Source organism: Echinops telfairi, unplaced genomic scaffold (genome assembly GCF_000313985.2).
Source record: "Echinops telfairi isolate 266 unplaced genomic scaffold, ASM31398v2 ScPeMD7_3;HRSCAF=10, whole genome shotgun sequence".
NCBI classification, from domain to species: Eukaryota; Metazoa; Chordata; class Mammalia; order Afrosoricida; family Tenrecidae; genus Echinops; species Echinops telfairi.
The window spans coordinates 54,091,622-54,109,206 of record NW_022103899.1 but is presented as its reverse complement, the minus strand read 5'-3'; the positions used below and the strand labels follow the sequence as shown (position 1 = coordinate 54,109,206).

The 17,585-nt window shown below is 46.5% G+C and overlaps 1 protein-coding gene across 1 annotated transcript in view; it reads right to left on the bottom strand.

The window, feature by feature from the left end:
* COL4A3 (collagen type IV alpha 3 chain) overlaps positions 1-17,585 on the bottom strand; it is a 177,220-nt gene that overhangs the window by 96,256 nt on the left and 63,379 nt on the right. The window contains exons 4-5 of the mRNA XM_045294265.1: positions 3,470-3,526; positions 97-186 (exon numbers count right to left, since the gene is read on the bottom strand). Coding sequence (XP_045150200.1) covers positions 97-186; positions 3,470-3,526 — 147 coding nt within the window. The remainder of the gene's footprint in view (positions 1-96; positions 187-3,469; positions 3,527-17,585) is intronic.

Below are 17,585 nucleotides of genomic sequence, written 5' to 3'. Positions count from 1 at the left end.
TGTCTAAGTTTGAGATTAGTAGTCAAATCCTTTGTTCTACCCAGGGACAGGCATTCAAGCTTACAGAAGAGCTAGGGGATAGGATGACATACATACCTTGGGTCCATGTGGTCCAGGTAAGCCTTCAGGACCTGGGAATCCCTTCTGGCCAGGTGAACCTGGGGGTCCAGGAAAGCCCCTCTCTCCCTGTTTAAAAAACAAGCAAACAAACAAACAAGAACAACTGTCCAACAACAATGGTCACCTTTGTCTTCTTCTCTGTGACTTGATGACACTTTGCATACTATTTCCTTAGGTTGAAAACCATCATTAGCACTCGGGAGCGAGTGCTCCGGGGAACTGGAAAGTATTTGTCCGCGTCCACCTATCATTTTAGCAATGACATCCCCCCACCTCCCCCAATGGTAAAGCTTCCCGGAGCAGACGGGAAGGAAGACACATCAGGAACTGGGAAGACTGAAAGCCCAGCTAGAAAATTCAAGGTTGGTGGCCTGGTGGGTGGGTGGCTACAAGGCTAAGGTAGGAGCATGTGTTTTGAGAATGGACATAATTGTAACTAGGCTTGGCGCTGTCATCACTTCGCAATGAAACCCCCTGCCGAGTCCATTCTGGCTCTTAGCGACCCTGCAGGACAGCTAGAACTGCCCCTGTGGGTTTCTGAGACCGTCCCTTTCCTGCAGGAGATTTCAAGTGGCTGACCTTGTGGGTCACAGCCCAACGTGTAACCCAGGACCCCACCCACGCTCCTCTCTGGGGGACACAGGGACTCACTATGGGGTCTACTGCTGGTGGAGGAGATGCAGCAGAGATATCAAGGGTGGCATCATCAAATGTGCGAGAATGATTTGTTTTTAATTAAGAAACGATCAGATGAAATGGGCAAGTCCCTGATGAGAGTGAATGGAAGTCCCAAAGGCCCATTGTGGCGCAGGGTTCCGCCAAGGAACACTTCCCATGGAGGTGTGGAGCCTGAGGTCACTCTATTGCGATAAAGACCGCTGGTTGACGCCTGCCAATGTAGTCATGCAAACGAGATCGTAGTAGGAAAAGAGAACCAAGTCAGCGACTTCAACGGTGCAGACACGTGTGTAACAACATCCAGGAACTGAAGGCTCTGCCTCTCTCACTACTGAGCAATCTTCACACGGCCGAACCCTCTCCACTGCCATCAAGTCGCCTCTCTGACTCACGGTGACGCTATAAGGTTGGGTAGAACTCCCTAGGGTTTCCCGAGGCTGTACAGTGAACCCTCGCCACTTCGCGCTTCGACTTCCGCGGCTTCACTCTATCGCGGTTTTTGCGTAACAGCGCATGCTCTGTCATTACTGCCACTGATTGGCTCATACTGTACACGCTCCTGTCTGCATCGCTACGTATCGGAGCTACGTATCAGATGCATTTTTGCTTTTGTTTTGTTTTTTTGCATTTTTGCTTTTGTACAGTGTACTGTAATTGTTTGCGGATTTTTAAGAAATTTTATCTAAGCCCTATGATGGCTCCTAAACGAGCTGCTTCTTCTAAGCCTTCTGACGATAAAAATAAGTGCCAGAGGAAGATGCTCACCATCCAGGAAAAGGTAAAACTTTTGGATATGATCAAAGATGGCAAGAAAATCGTGGAGGTTGCACGCCATTTGGACTTGAATGAGTCTTCCGTTCGCTCCATCCATAAAGAGGAAAAAAAACATCCGTGCTACGGCTACTTTCACTTTCAACAAGGAAGCAAAGCACATCGTGACAAGTCGTAATAAGTTCATAGTAAAAACGGAGTCTGTCCTAGCCGTTTGGATCAATGACAGGCGCAAGAAAAACATTCCGTTGGATTTGATAGTCATCCGGGAGAAGGCAAGGCAGCTCTATCAGCATTTTACAGCAGACAAACCTCAACCAGAATCCTCTTCTGCATACTGTAAACTAGATGCCATAAATAATATAATAAATAATAAATGATAATTGTAACATCCAAAATGTTTTACTGTATTTTCCCTTTTTCGTTTAAAAAGTTTAAAAAGTTTTGTTTAAAAAGTTTCTGTGAACAGAAACTGAGTCAGCAGATGAGTGTAATGGTGACTAAAGGGTGTTTTTTCATGTCCTCTATGCTCTAACTACGAAAATATTTTATTTACAAATAAGGAATCCTACTTCGTGGAATTTCATTTATCACGGTAGGGTCTAGAACCGATTAACCGCGATAAACGAGGGTTCACTGTAAATCTTTACAGGAGCAGACAGCCTCTTTGAACTGCCAACCGGATGGTTCGAAACCCCACAGTGGCTTGTAAACGGAGAGCAGGACTTCAATCATGCTTGAATGCAAGCAAGGGATCTGAATGGGTGGCTATAAAGTAAACTGCCATTATGTACACAAGCTGTCTGATGCTCTCTAGACGTGCCTATTTCTTCAGGTAGCCTGAATCTGCCTGTGCATGTGTTAAGTTATCTTTTAAAAGAAAATAATTTTTAAAATACATCAATCTAGAAAAGATTTTTAAGTGAAAACTACGATGTAAAATAAATAAACTGTTAGCACATCACCTCCAGGTAAACCATTTTAACTGAACTGAAGATGTGTGTTTTCAAGGATGCTTTTTCTTGGCTTCCCTCCAATCTTGTTAGACAAACTAATGATCGTCTCTGAGGAAAGGCTTTCATAAGCAGAGAGGGAACAACAAAGCAAAACACAACGCCTGTGCTACCTCAGTGTTAAAGAGGTTTGTCCCAAGTTAATAGAGGGAATCAATGAGACATGCCAGTGTCCCTTGTTTTCTTTCTTTTTAAAAATAATTGGCATTATTGCAGATATCAAATCATTCCATAGTTCAATGTTTTCTAAGTCTACAGTGGCGTGCCTGGTGGGTCCTGCTCCACCAGGGGGCGATCTCGAACCAGTGCTACCGCACTTGAATGCTGTCAAAGTGAGCCAATTAAGTGGCTGTCAGTTGTCTCCTGGCATGAAGCAACATTCGGTGTGATCATGTCTACATACAGAGGAATGTTAATAGTTTTTCCTGATAATTCTTTGCAGATAAAGACAGCTGCAAAAAGTAAGCTGCCATTATTGAAATAAATTATCTGGCACTTTCTAGAAGGACATAAGTTTTGAAGGTCAATGCCTCCTTACCAGTGGCCACTGACATGATTATGACTCATGGCGAACGGGCCTCCATAGTACTTTCAAAGGCTGATTGTCTTTCCCTCCCAGAAGGATGAATGTGCTTCAAAAAGTTTATAGAAATATGACATTATAGGAAAAATGGAATTTTTCTGGTCACTTTATGAAGCCTCTTGTTGATGGTGAGACCTTTCTTCTAGCCCCAAATTTGTGGTCAGCCACTGAGCACGTTAACTGTTGGGAGCGACTTAGTAAGATTGGCTTTGGGGAAGAGAACCACACGCTGTTGTCAAGGCGACTGGACCACGCTTAATGAGCTCTACGGTGACAAGAAGCAGTAGGCAGACTTGGTTTTTACCTTCTCCCCTTTGGTCCCGGAGCAGAAGCACTGGCCTTTGCCTTTACAGACACAGCCCTAGAGGGAGGGAAAGAGAGAACATTTTGTTTACAAATAGTTGAATAAATCCTGCTTAACGAGGCAGAAGCCAATTCAGTGTTCTGTCCTTTGATCCCTGAACTCAATTGACTAGGAGCTAGCACAATCCCCTGTTTCTGTGATTCAAATTCACAGAAACCCTATAGGATAGGGTCGCACTGTCCTTGTGGATATCCAAGACTGTAACTCTTTACTGCAGTAGAAAGCCTCATCTTTCTCCCACAGAGCTGCTGGTGGTTTCAATCTGCTGACCTGGCAGCTCATAGCCCAACATGTAACCCACTATGCTACCAGGGCTCCTTTAGGAGCTGGGTCACAGTGCTTTTTTTGTGGGGGAAAGGAGACCTCAAGTCAATGTTTTCTCAAAACTCCAAACTCACTGTCAATTGGGACTCACAGTGACCCTGTAGGACTGCAAACCGGCCCCTGAGGATTTCTGCAGCTGTGACTGTTCCCAGGAGTAGAAAGCCCTGTCCTCGTCCTGAAGAGCAGCCCGTGGCTTCTAACTGCTCACCCTGCCGCTCACAGGCCAACACATAACCACTATGCCACCAGGGCTCCCAGGAAAAGTAGGACAGTGTTGCATATTGGGAGGTTGGCCAGAGGAGCGGCCATCATTCTTGCTGTGTTGAAGAATTTGAAATCATTTGTCTATGGGAAAGATCATCTTCCTTGCTCATCTTTAGCTCAGAATAGAACCCAGTGGAGCCACAGGCCATTGCCAGTGTTGAAGGTCCAGTGGGTCCAATATATCTTCGGTTTGGCAATGTGTATATCTACGGGAAAAGTGACCGTACAGAGATGGCAATAACATCGATCAGTGCGTCTAAGGTTTTTCTTTTCTGAAATAATGTTCAAGGCAGAAAAGATCACCAACACTCATTCTATGGCTTTGAACGAGAACTCGAAACCACACCCACAGGCAGCGATCCCATTCCGACTCAGGGTGACCACGTAAGACGGAGCAGAGCTGCTCCATAGGGTTTCGGAGACTGTCCGTCTCTCTGGGCGCTGCAGCCGCATTTTTCTCCCTCAGAGAGGCTAATGGGTGTGAACTGCCGACCTGGCAATTAGGTCCAATGTCTCACCCATAGTGTCACCAGGCTCCTTTATCTTTAAAGTGAATAAAATGAATTCATCACCACCACTACCAAAATGGTCTTTCTTATTAAAGCAACCAGAAGCATGGACACAAACAGCCTGCATGCAGGGCTGGCATGCTGGGGGTGGCCATCGAGCCTCCCGACCTTGAGAGTAAGAACAGCTGCTCGGTGCAGCACCCCGATTGTGGTGATGCGTATGGCAACCCTGGGAAACAAAGACACCCAGGTCAGTGGAACTGCTGGGGAATTTGCTTCAGTTTTACTGCTCAAGGACATTGGCCAGGTGTGGCTAGCCTAGGCATGGGTACAAAGGGGGTGGGGAGGGGGACCAGGTCTTTGGGGTGTGTGACCATTTGGCTGACTTGGAAACACTCCAGTTGACAGAATGAGTTTGAGACGCTTGTTTGGCTGTTTCTAGAAGCAAGCACGACCTCGGGGGCCCTCTGCAGACCGTTCCCCCTCTGCAGGGCTGTGTGGATGACTGTGATGACCAAGTGGATGCGCCAAGACCGAAGGCGTTCATGGGCACCCAACAATGCTGCTTTTCCTGAGATACAAGTTTCAGTGTTCACCTAGCCTTTCAGTATTCCGATCATTCAGCTAGATGACTTAAACGGAAAGACAGTGGCCGTAGTCTCAATTTTGTTGCTTTTCATTCTCCTTGATGGTGGTGGAGGAGGGGGGCCCCCCCCGCGGGGGAGGGTGCCCACATGGATGTTTTGTAAAACTTTTGTTGAGACGAGAAGGTTTATAGAGCCCATTGGTTTTTCATTCAACAACTCACGTTTTGCTTTATGACATTGATTGCAGTCCTCACCAGGCAACAGCTTCATCCCACTTCTTCCCTATGTTGGCTGTTCCTAGTCAGCCTTCTTTGGCCTCCCTTCCTGTCTTCTGAGCCTTTATCTCTGCCCAAATGCTGCCTTCTCATCTCTTGTGGTTGATGGTTCTAAGGAGTACATACCTCCCTGGTGGTATAGCTAATCTGCTTGGTCTGTCTCTTGTTTGGCTGATAATTGAGCCATGGGAATAAGTCTGATTCTATTCTCAAAGGGCATTCTAGGAGCCCTGGTGGCCCTGTTGGGTAAACATTGCACTGCGCACCTCAAGGTTGGCAGTTCAAAACCATCAGCTGCTCTGTGGGAGCAAGAGGAGGCTCTATGCTCCCGTAAAGATAGGCAGCTTTGGAAAGTCAAACCAGGGTCACCGTGAGGTGGGTTTGACTTGACGGCCGTGGGTCTTGTGTTTGGTAAGTGCCGTCGTCTTGGTCATGGGGTTGCTCCCATCTCGGATCTTTTCTTCATTACATGGAACTTTGTCTTTTGGACCCACTTTTGAAACACCATGCTTACACAAAAGGAATGTAATTTATTGAATGATGACTCAAATGCTAAATCATTAAAAAAAACTCAGCATGAGAATATTTTTTATTTATTGAGAAAGCAGAAAAGTGACAAATATTTAATAACCTCAACATCGATGCCTCTTTTTCTTCCAATAATAAAGTTTCTCTTAGTTTCCTTCTCTCTTAATGGAGTAAGGAAGCATTTGTCAGGAGCAGGAACCTCTTAATAATGATTTTATAGCCTTTTAACCTCTGCTAACCATTAACTCATCAGGTAATAGGATATTTTTGCACATTGGAATATTAAATGGCTTACCTGGTGAGAATCATTATTTTAAGGGTCCCTTTAATTCTTTTGTGGCCTCACTCAGAAGGCAAAATAAACATTGATTGCAGAGGATTGGAAAAAGAGTGGACGAACTATGGGCAAGGAATCCTGCGCTCTCTGATCTCAGGGAAGCTAATGTACAGTATACTTCGGCTTGGACAATTACTTCGCTGACCCTCTACTTTATCAAGCACATGTCCTTCTCCAAGGTCTGGTGTCTCCTGACAACACGTCCAAAATATGTGAGCCCAAATCTCACCGATCTCACTTCTAGGAGTGTTTTGGTTTTTCTTCCAGGAAGATGTGTTTGCTCTTTTGACAGTCCATGGTACTTTCGATTTTCTTCACTAGCGCCTAGTTCAAATGCATGGATTCTTTAAAATCTTCTAGATCAGTGGTTCTGAACCTTCCTAATGCTGCGGCCCTTCAACACAGTTCCTCATCTTGTGGTGACCCCCTACCCATAAAATTATTTTCGTTGCTACTTTATAACTGCAATTTTGCTACTGTTATGAATCAGGCGACCCCGGTGAAAGGGTCGTTCGACCCTCAAAGAGGTGAGGACCCACAGTTTGAGAACCCCTGCTCTAGATGGTCAGCCAAAGAAAAAGGAGGACCCTCCTAAATCAGACAGAGTGCCATGGTGCTTGCAACAATGGGCTCAAACATCAACAGCAGTGAGGATGGTGTGGGATTGGGCAGCCATGAGAGACACGTGCACAGAGCAGACCACAGAAAGGACACTTATATGAAGTATGAACCTGGAGACCAGGCAAAGTGGTACCTTGTCTGACCTTAGCTGGGAACATGCCCACGAGGAGGGTCCAAGTGTGTGTCTAGCTGTGCATGGTCACAAATGATTACGGAAGTGAGTTTTGATTTGGAGGTGACAAATGGATACATTTCAGTGAGGAGGCAAGTGTGCACCTACAGAATCCATGAATGACGCGGACAGACTACATCTTGGGCAAAGGCAACAAGGGCTTCTGGGAATGTCTGCCAGCTAGCCCGGGAGGCCTGTCTCCTCATCTCCACTCCAGTTTGCTGTTGTTGGCTGTGGTCATGTTGACGCTGACTCACAGGGAGCTCATTTGTAACAGATTGAAAGGCTGCCTGGTCCTCCACCATCTTCATGGGACAGGCTACCTTGTGCCAACCCATTGCATTGAGCGTCTCCCTCATTTGTGCTCACCCTATACTTTACCTAACCTAACTGTCCTTTTCCAGTGACTGGTCTTTCTGATCACCTGTTCAAAAAAGGCAAGATGAGGTCTTGCCACCCTTGCTTCCAAGGGGTATTCTAGTTGTCTTTCTTCTAACATCAATTAGTAAATGTTTCTGTCCGTCTATGGTACAGTCAGCACTCTTCACCAGTGTGGTCGTCAACACCCACGGAAACAGCAGTCAAGGGATCAAACAGCATCTAGCACTGTCAACTTGAGGGCATTAAGAGGGATGGGATGGAGGTTAGCCTGTCAATCAGGTCGCAGCTTGATGACCTTTTTTGGAGGTAAGACAGAGATAAATGATTCACTGGAGGCCGGATCACTTTCTCTCTGCTACACATCCCTGATAACAAGCCACATGGAGCCATGCTGATGGCAGCCAGAGCCCTGGAGACGCATCCACTGCCATTGGATCCACAGGACTTTCCACTCACCAGCTGGCGGTCTCTGGTATTTAGCATCATTGCATGTGTTGCATGAATCTGAAGGGGAATTACTAGACCTATGGGCTAATATAGACATATGGGACATATGGGCTAATATCAGACTTATGGATGTGAACTGTACAGGGCTGGGATGTTTTCTTAATATACAATTTCTCTTTGACATAATGCTCTCTCACACACATATATGAGTGTCTCTGGATTTGTTTTTCTAGTCAACCTGGTCTAACACAACCAGCTCTACAATGAAAAACAAAATGGACAGGACACCCCCTGGCCCTGAGCTGATTACAACTCCGACTTAGATGCCATTGGTTCTTCTGGCTGCCTTTTTGATTGTCCAGTTCTCCCAAGCACAGGGAGAGACTGCAGTGACCATGTGTGGTGCCGAAGCTCCAGAGTCAGCTGAGGGCCCTCTTGGCCTTTGGAATGTGAAAGACATCTCTTTCAGTAGCTTTTCCCAGTGCTGGATGCTGTTTGATCCCTTGACTGCTGTTTCCCTGGGCGTTGACTGGTGACCCACATCACATGGGCCACCCCACATTGCCTTCTGTGGGGTGCATATGTGGGACATACTTCCAGTGCAACATGTCCCAGCACTTAAGGGTGTGGCTTACAGAGGCAGACTTCCTGGGCCAGGACTCAGCTCTGTCATGTATTATCTGTGTGACCTTGGGTACCCACTCTACACCAGTCTCCACCTCTGTAACATGGGGTCCAATGAGCGAAGGCTGGCCAAGACTTGGAACAGCAATTTTTATCCTTATTGGGAGAGGTCCAGGTGGGAAACCAATAGTCTGCCTTGTTTTCCCTCCATGTTCCTGCTCATTGCTCCCGAGTGAGGGCCAGTAGGCACTGTGTCTCACACTTCTCTACGTTTCCCCCATTCTGGCGGGCAAGTCTAAATGTCTTTTTTACCCTGAAAAACAACAATGGATTGGCGTATGCTCTCATTTTCCAATTTATGTTCCATTTTTTTAAATTGTTGCCGAATCGGCCGGGAGACAATTTCTTAGGTCTGACTTTCTCTAAGCCTCACCTGTCCTGTTTCCATGTCACCCTTTTTCCACAGCAGTGCCCTTCCCTGCCCTGCACTGATCTCCCCGCTCCCACACCCGCCCAGGCTGGTTGAGCGCAACGGGAAGTTGGCATTGCTCGGTGCTGGTTAACACTCTGCTGAGCAGGTCTGTTGATTCTGCAGTCTGATTCTCTGACCCAGCCAGCCCCTCTGCCAGCCAATAGCCCAGAGGCAAACATTTTTGCCTCTGAAAAGAAGAGCTGACCAAGGGTGGCTCCCATGGTGCCAGGCAGAGCTATGTTTGCAGGGCCCTGACACCACCTCCACCGCGAGTCTGCCTTCAGCAGCTGACCGTGAACCTTGGCAGGCTTTCCTCCAGTCAAGGAGAAGGGTACCTAAGAGCTGGTCTCTGCAGGTCCCTTCTGCCACACCCTCTGGCTGCTGTCACCACCCTAGCTATCACAGGAATCTCACTGTCTCCACCCCGTCCAATCTTTCAACTCCTGTCCAGAGAGGCACCCCCAGTCTAGACACCTCCAGCGGCCCCCTTTGACTGAATTTCTGGATGTGGCAGGCACAGACTACTGGCTCCCACGAAGGGGCTGGCGGCCAGAGGTCTCTGGTCTATCTGGCGTAAACATTCTGGTATGAAGGCTTAGCCCATCTTGGGGAAAGCAGTGTGCGGTACTTGCACTTACACATTAACTACAGGTCCTTTGGCTCTTTCTCTAAAAGCTTCTGAATCCAGAAGGACCTAGAGCCCTTTGACCATCTGAATGCGTTTCTGGGGACTGCTGTGACACAGTACCACAAAGAGGGTGGCCTTATGTGACAAATGCATGCCTTCTCAGTTTGGGAGGCTAGATGTCTGAGTTCAGGGGTGCTAGTGGGAGGTCCCTCCTCTTCTCTGCTGACTTCTGGCTCTCCAAGTGTTCCTTGGCTTGTGCCCGCAGCATCACACCATTGTCACACAGCTGTTTTCCTTCTGTGCGTATCTTTGTGTCTCCTCTCCTTTAGAGGTTACCCCTCTGGTTGAACTGAGGACCACTGCATGCACCATGGAATGAATGCCAAAAGAATAAGCAAATCTGTCGTGAAGGAGGTCAGAATGCTCCTTAGGGGCAAGGATGGGGAGACTTCATCTCATGTACTTTGGACATGTGGTCAGGAGAGACCAGTCGCTGGAGGCCATCATGCTTGGTAAAGTACAGGGGCAGAGAAATAGAGGAAGACACCGTGGATTGACACAATGGCTGCCCTGATGGTTTCTAACAGAAGAACAACTACGAGGATGGTGCAGGACCAGGTGGGCCTAAGTCCTATTGTTCATCGGGTCACTATGAGTCAGAACCAACTTGACGGCACCAAACAATGGGTCCAGTATGGCCTCAAATTATCTGATCACTTCTTCAAAGCCCCAATTTCCATTTAAGGTCATGTCTACATGACCTAAGGTCATGTCTACAGGGGTGAGGAACTCAGCAGATATTTTGGTGGACACCATTCAACCCATGGCACCCTGCATGTACAAGGAAAAGACTTACAGGGATAACAAATGATAAAATGATGAAAACCCCCACTTGAAATTGCCTTAACTACATGCAGCAGCTCTTGATAGAAAAAGGAAGACCGACGAGCACTGACCATTCTTCAAACTGCCGTGTTGGTGAAGATTGATGAGCAGGGGCTGGACGCCCAGGAGAACAAAGTGCTCTGTCGTGGGGCAAGTCCAGGTAGATGCCTCTTAGGAACGAGGTTGGAGAGACCCCTTCTCAGTTACTTTGGACATGTCATTCGAGGGGATAAGATTGCAGAAAGATATCATGCTTGATAAAGCTGAGGGTCAGCAATAATAAAATGGGTGACCTTCTGGGAGATAGGTGCCCTGGTGGTGCCGCAAGTTAAGCATTGGGCCAGTCATGGAAACATCAGTAGTTTGACTTTACCAGCTGCTCTGCAGGAGAAAGATGGAGGCAGTCTGTTTGTGGACAGATTGACAGTTCCAGAAACCTCATGGAGGTGCCCAACACTGTCCTAAAGGGTCCCAAGCAGTCAGAGGTGACTCTCTGGCAGGGGGGTTCAGTCAGTAAGGGGCACAGTGGCTGCCACCAGGAGCTCTAACACTGCGACAGTGGTGAGGACGGCATAGGACCTGGCAGTGTTTTATTGGGTCTCTGTGTTGGAGCAGACTAGACAGCACCCAACAAGAGGCCGTGAACTTGGGTGAAGGCCAAAGGAATATCAAAGCAGCAGTCAACTTCTCAAACGGCGTTTGAAAATCTGCTGCCCAAGATCTGTTCGAGTGCTGACGAGCAACGAGGTCACTTCGAGCCCTAAGGTACCCCAAACCCAAGCCGGGGCTGTTTCATTTTCTTTTTTAATTTTAATAAATTATTTTATTGGGGGCTCTTACCACTCTTAAGCCATGGCATGTTCAATGGCCTCATGTGCATGCGAAAGTTGGCCAATGAGGAAGGAGCTGAGGGAGAATTGCTGCCTCTGAGCTGTGGTGCTGTGAAGCTCATGAAAAGCGCCGTGGGCGGCTCGAAGAACCAACCAATCTGTCTCGGAAGAAACACAACCAGAGTGCTCCTTCGAAGCAAGGATAGCGAGCCTTTGTCTCATGAACTTCGGACATGGTACCAGAAGAGACCAAGCGCTAGAGAGAGACATTGTGCTCAGTAAAGTAGAGCGTCAATGGAAAAGAGGAAGCCCGTCAAGGAGCTGGATTGACACAGTGGCTGCAACCACAGGTTTCAACCTAACAATGGTGAGGATGGGGTGGGGCTGGGCGTGATTTTGCTTTGTCCTACCTAAGGTCACTATGAGGGGCAACCAGCTTGACAATAGCTAACATCATAATGTCAGTGGTTACTGGTTGACAGATGTTGAGCATTTACTAGGTGTGGGAAGCTAAGGGCCCATCATGGGCTGTCATTTTACCAAATAGAAGCCTTCTCTGGATTCTCGAGAAGACTCTGATCCATGTTGTCTGAAACCATGCACACTGTTGAGTCTCGGTGTGTTTTTTCTAAATAACAAAAAAACCCCAAACTCAATGCCAGTGAGTTCATTCTAACTCACATGGACCCAATGGGGCAGGGTAGAACTGGCCATGTGGGTTTCTAAGACTGTAACTATATATGGGAGTAGAAAGCCTTGTCTTTCTCCTGCAGAGCAGCTAGTAGTTTTGAACTGCTGGCCTTGCAGTTAGCCCTACGCCACCAGCGCTCCTACAAGCTCTTAAGTAAATAAGACTTATTCTAGAGATGAAATTTTACTCACACTTTTAATATGTTTCCTTCTTCCTCACATTTCTTTTTCCAACTTCTTATTGTAATGTCCCAAAGGAGAGGGCACATAAAGGAACTTAATCAACCATGACCATCGTTAATTATAAGTGGTGTTTTCTCCAGTGTGGAAAACTCCTAACATAGTTTTGACCTCCCAGTATTTAAAATAAGTAAAGTCAACAGAGAAAGAATAGTCTTCGGAAAGTTTTAAAGAAGAATGACCCAGATAGTTGATCAACCTTAGGGCTGACAGTTGTCCTCCACAGACCCGGATAAATCCCAGAAGGCATTGGGAGTTACTGATATCTTGGGTGATGTGAGATGCATACTCTCCACTGGATTTTTTAATTTCTCCTCTGAGACCGTGGTCCTGAGCCCCCAAGTCCCATGACTCATTCAAGGTAGTTGACAATATCTAAGAAGTTTTCATAACTCTGTCCTCTACAGGTTCAGGGATAGATTTGCAGTAGAGGTAAATACCATGTAAAGATGTCTGCATTCACACCTATGCACATCCGTGGGTACATGCCCACTCTCCTCCCCACACCTGTTCAACTTGTGTATCTACATACGCTTCTTCTCACAGCTCTTGCAAGACTGTATATAAAACAGTATTTACCTCTAACTCTTGCATCCTGCCCCCATATATCTTCCCCCTCTTACTGTACATTGCCTTCCCCTACTCAAGTTAACAACCCATCTATCCACTCTCCACTTTAGATCATTATAGGATATAATGATGGTGTGGTAGTTACATAATTTCATGTTAACTTGATAAATAAGTGTAGGGGTGCAGTCTAGCCTGTCAATCAGAGCACAGCCTGATGATGCCTCCTGGTGGGCGTGGCCTTTTCATGAGGATTCTGGGAACTTCCTCTCTTTTCATTGGAGGCAGCCCACACTCTCTCTGCTTCACTTTCCTGCTGGCGAGATACTCAGAGCGTTGGAGGAGCCACGTGGAGACCCACACCAGTGCTGAGATGCTTTCACCTGCACTGGATCCACAAGACGTTCCACCCACTGGCCTGTGATATGCTCTGTGAGTCTGAAGAGGGATTTATGGACTAGTGTCAGACTTATGGACTCGATCTGGACTGGGCTGGGATGTTTCTCAATCCACAACGGCTCTTTGATATACAGCTCTCTCTTACACATGTACGAGCGTCTCTGCTTTGTCTCCCTAGTCCACTCGGATGAACACAGACGGCAAGGGACCTTAGCTTTCACCTGCCTCCTACTGACTCCAAGCTCCACCTAGATTGTATTTGGAGTCCTGTACTTGTCATTTTCCCAGGAGCGGAAGAGCTACCAGTACTTTGGGGAGACTTTGCAAACCCAGTAGGCACACTGGTGGTGTAGTGGGCCATGCATTGGGTTGTTAACCAGAAGGTTAGAAGTTCCAACCTATCAGCATCTCCTTGGGACAAAGATGAGACTGCTCCTAGAACCCTAGAGTTCAAGCTTTCTGTTCATAAACCCTGGGGAGCAGTTCTACTTGGCCTTCAAGGATCATTATGGGCTGGAATCAAACCAACGGCAGTGGGTTTGCTTTTTTTTTTTTTTGGTGTTGCAAAATTTGAACAACAAAGTCAACGGTTTAAACCCACCAACCAGCCATTCCATGGGAGAAAGTTGAGGCTCTCTGCTCCTTTAAAGATTTACAGTTTTAGAACCTTTTAGTGGCACTGGGTTTTGCTGTGGGCTAACGTGTCTGCCCAGTGCTATAGCCTGACTGGATTGTCATTGCTGTTAGTGGCCTTTAAGTTGACTCTGATATCAGGCGACCCTCTGCATAAGTGACCAAACCATTGTCCAGTCGTCTACCCTATTCATGGGTACTGGTAGGCTCGAGTGCCTGATTGGGCGCCTTCGCACCTAGAAGGTTGCTCCCCGGCACTGTATGGGACAATCTTCTGTTGTGATGCATAAGGCTTTCTTTGGCTACCGTACTGAAGATATGACCAGGCTTCTATTCCTAATCTGTCTTAGTGTGAATGCTGCTCTGAAGCCTACCTTGCTGGTATTTGAAATTCTGATGATAGAGCTTCCAGCATCATCGCCCCATGCAAACCACCCCAGAAAGAGAAACTGAGGCTATTGTTGTGGTTGTTGTTAGGTGCTGTGGAGTTGGTTCAGTTGAGTGACTCCATGTGGAGCAGCAGAACAAAACACCCCCTGATCCTGTACCATCCTCACAATCATTGACACAGTCGAGCCCATAATCGCAGCCACTGTGTCAACCTGTCCCCTCAGGAGGCCTCTTCTTTTACACTATCTACTTTACCAAACGTGGTGTTCTTTTCCACGGACTGGCTTCTGATAACATGTCCAAACCATATAAGGAGAATTCTGGCTGTACTTCCACAAAGGATTCCCTAGTTCTTTTGGAAGTGCATCCTACTTTTCATAGCCTTCTCCAGCCCCACAATTCAAATGCATCTATTCTTTGGTCTTCCTTATTCAATGCCCAACTTTCACAGGCATATGAGGTGACTGATAGGGCCAATGCACCTTGGGTCAGGTGCATGCTAGTCCTCAAAGTAACATCTGTGCTTTTCAGCACCTTACACTGAGGATGGACAGTGGAAAATTAGGGTATTTTAGTGTACATTATTTGAGTGTATATAACACACCTGGAGATGTTCGTGTCACAGTAGCTAAGCGTTTGGCTGCTAAACACGAAGCCAGGGGTAAAGGAGCTCTGGGGGCTAGCTGAGTTACATGTCGGGCTATTAACCACATGATCTGCAGTTTAAACCTACCAGCCACCTGGTGGGAGAAAGATGAGTTGTTGTTTTTTTTTAATCCCATAAAGATTTATAGTCTTAGAAGCCCACAAGGACAGTTCTACTACAGTTCTACTACTTACAGTTCTCTAAGGTGGCTATTCATCAGAATGGACCCAATGGCAATGAGCTTTTTTGAGCCATTCTGCGGAGAAAAGACCTGGCGCTCTGTTCCCCTAAAGATGACAGACTAGGAAACCTAAGGGGGAGATCGTCTCTGACCTCTAGGGTCCCTGTCAGAATCTATTGGACAGCACCCAACAATAACCCTACACAGAGTGGGTCTCCAAGGAGCATCCAAGGGAACCTAGGACCACACGTTGAGAACTGTCTTAGCACTTCATGTATTAAATATAAACTAGCCCTGGTGGCGCAGTGGATCAAGTGTTGGGCTGCTAACTACAAAGTCGGATGTCCAAACTCACCAGCTTGTTCCTGAAGAGAAAGTTGAGCTTGTCTGTGTGCATAAAGATGTGCTGTTTTGAAAACCCTAGAGGGAGCTTTTAGAGTCACTCTAGATCAGAACGCAATCAACAGCATTTAAGACTCAACTGGATCAGGGAGAGGGGCACGTCTGATCAGAGCACACAGGAGCAAAGGAGAGAGAGTGGAACACATCCTGGCCCACCAAGCCCCAAGGATGATACTCCTGCTCAGAGCAGCCAATGCACAGAGAGAACCATAGGGCCAGCCCCACCACGAGACACGACATTGCCCACTGACCCATAGGTCTATGGGGGACAACACTGGAGATACAGTGTGGGAATTGTGCCTGATCTGACCCCACCACACCAGGGCGAAACACTAAGGGTGTGCAACAGAGCAGCCAGGGGAGCAAAGCAATGAAGTCCCCAGGGAATACCAAAAATAGACTTTGGGGCCAGGGCATGGCACCCCATCAGACTCGACCAGAAAACACTCTTAAATGTCAACAAACAGACCTGGAACTATTATAGACTTTCCTTTTAGTGTTGTTTGTTTTGTTGTTGTTTTGTTTTGTCTTGTTTTTGTGCTTATTATTGTCTCTGTATGTCTATCTAGATAAGATAGGTGGGATAAACAATCTGGAGGAGAAAACAAAGGGACTGATGGTTCTGATGGACACGGGAAAGGAGGAAGCAGGGGAAAGGAAGGGGGTGCCAACAAACCCAGGGACAAGGGAACAATAAGTGATCTAAAGTAGATGGTGAGGAGGGAGTAAGATGCCTGTTGGGGCTTGCTCAAGTGCAATGTAACTGAGAGGAATTACTGAAACCTGAATAAAGGCCAAACATGATAGCGGGGCAAGAAGAAAGTAAAAGGAATTAGAAAAAAGAACTAGGAGGCAAAGAACATCTATAGAGGTCTAAATACAGACATGTACATATGTAAATATATTTATATATAACGAGAGGGAAATAGGTCTATGTACATAGATGTTAAGTATTAAAACAGCAGACAGACATTGGGCCTCAACTCAAGTACACTCTCAACACAAGAGCACTTTGTTCTAATAACCCAGCATTCTGTGATGCTCACCTTCCCAACACGATCACTGAAGACAAAATGGGTGTATAAGCAAATGTGGTGAAGAAAGTTAATGGTGCCCAGCTATCAAAAGATATAGGGTATGGGTCTTAAATACTTGAAGATAAACAAGCGGCCATCTAGATGAGAAGCAACAAAGTCCACATGGAAGTAAAACACCAGCCTGTGTAATCATTAGTTGTCCATGGGTTCAGGCATCAAAGACCCAGAACAAAAAATCATATTGATGTGAATGAGGTGGAAGGTAGAGCGGAGACCCAAAGCCCATCTGTAGACAATTGGACATCCCCTTACAGAAGGGTCACAAGGAAGAGATGAGCCAGTCAGGATGCAGTATAGCACCAATTAAACATACAACTTTCCTCTAGTTCTTTAATACTTCCTCCCCCCCACCCACTATCATGACCCCAATTCTAACTTATAAATCCAGTTAGACCAGAGCATGTACACTGGCACAGATAAGAACTCACAACACAGGGAATCCAGGACAGATAACCCCTCAAGACCAATAATGAGAGTAGTGATACCAGGAGGGAAAGGGGAAGGTGGAGGGAGAAAGGAGGAACCGATCACAATGATTAACATATAACCCCCTCCCAGGGGGACAGACAACAGAAAAGTGGGTGAAGGGAGACAGCAGTCAGTGTAAGACATGAACATTTTTTTAATAAATTATCAAGGGTTTATGAGGGAAGGGGTTGGGGGAGAGGAAGATGAGCTGATACCAAGGGCTGAAGTAGAAAGAAAATGTTTTGAAAATTATGATGGCAACATACATACAAATGTGCTTGGCACAATGGATGTATGTATAGATTGTGATAAGAGGCTGTAAAAGCCCCCAATAAAATGATTTTTAAAAAAAAAATTCACTAGAAAATCACTACACTAACCCCTGAGTTATTTATGAAATTAGAAAATGATATTTATTAATTTTTCAATGGAAGAGTTAGGATTAATTATGGTCCTTAC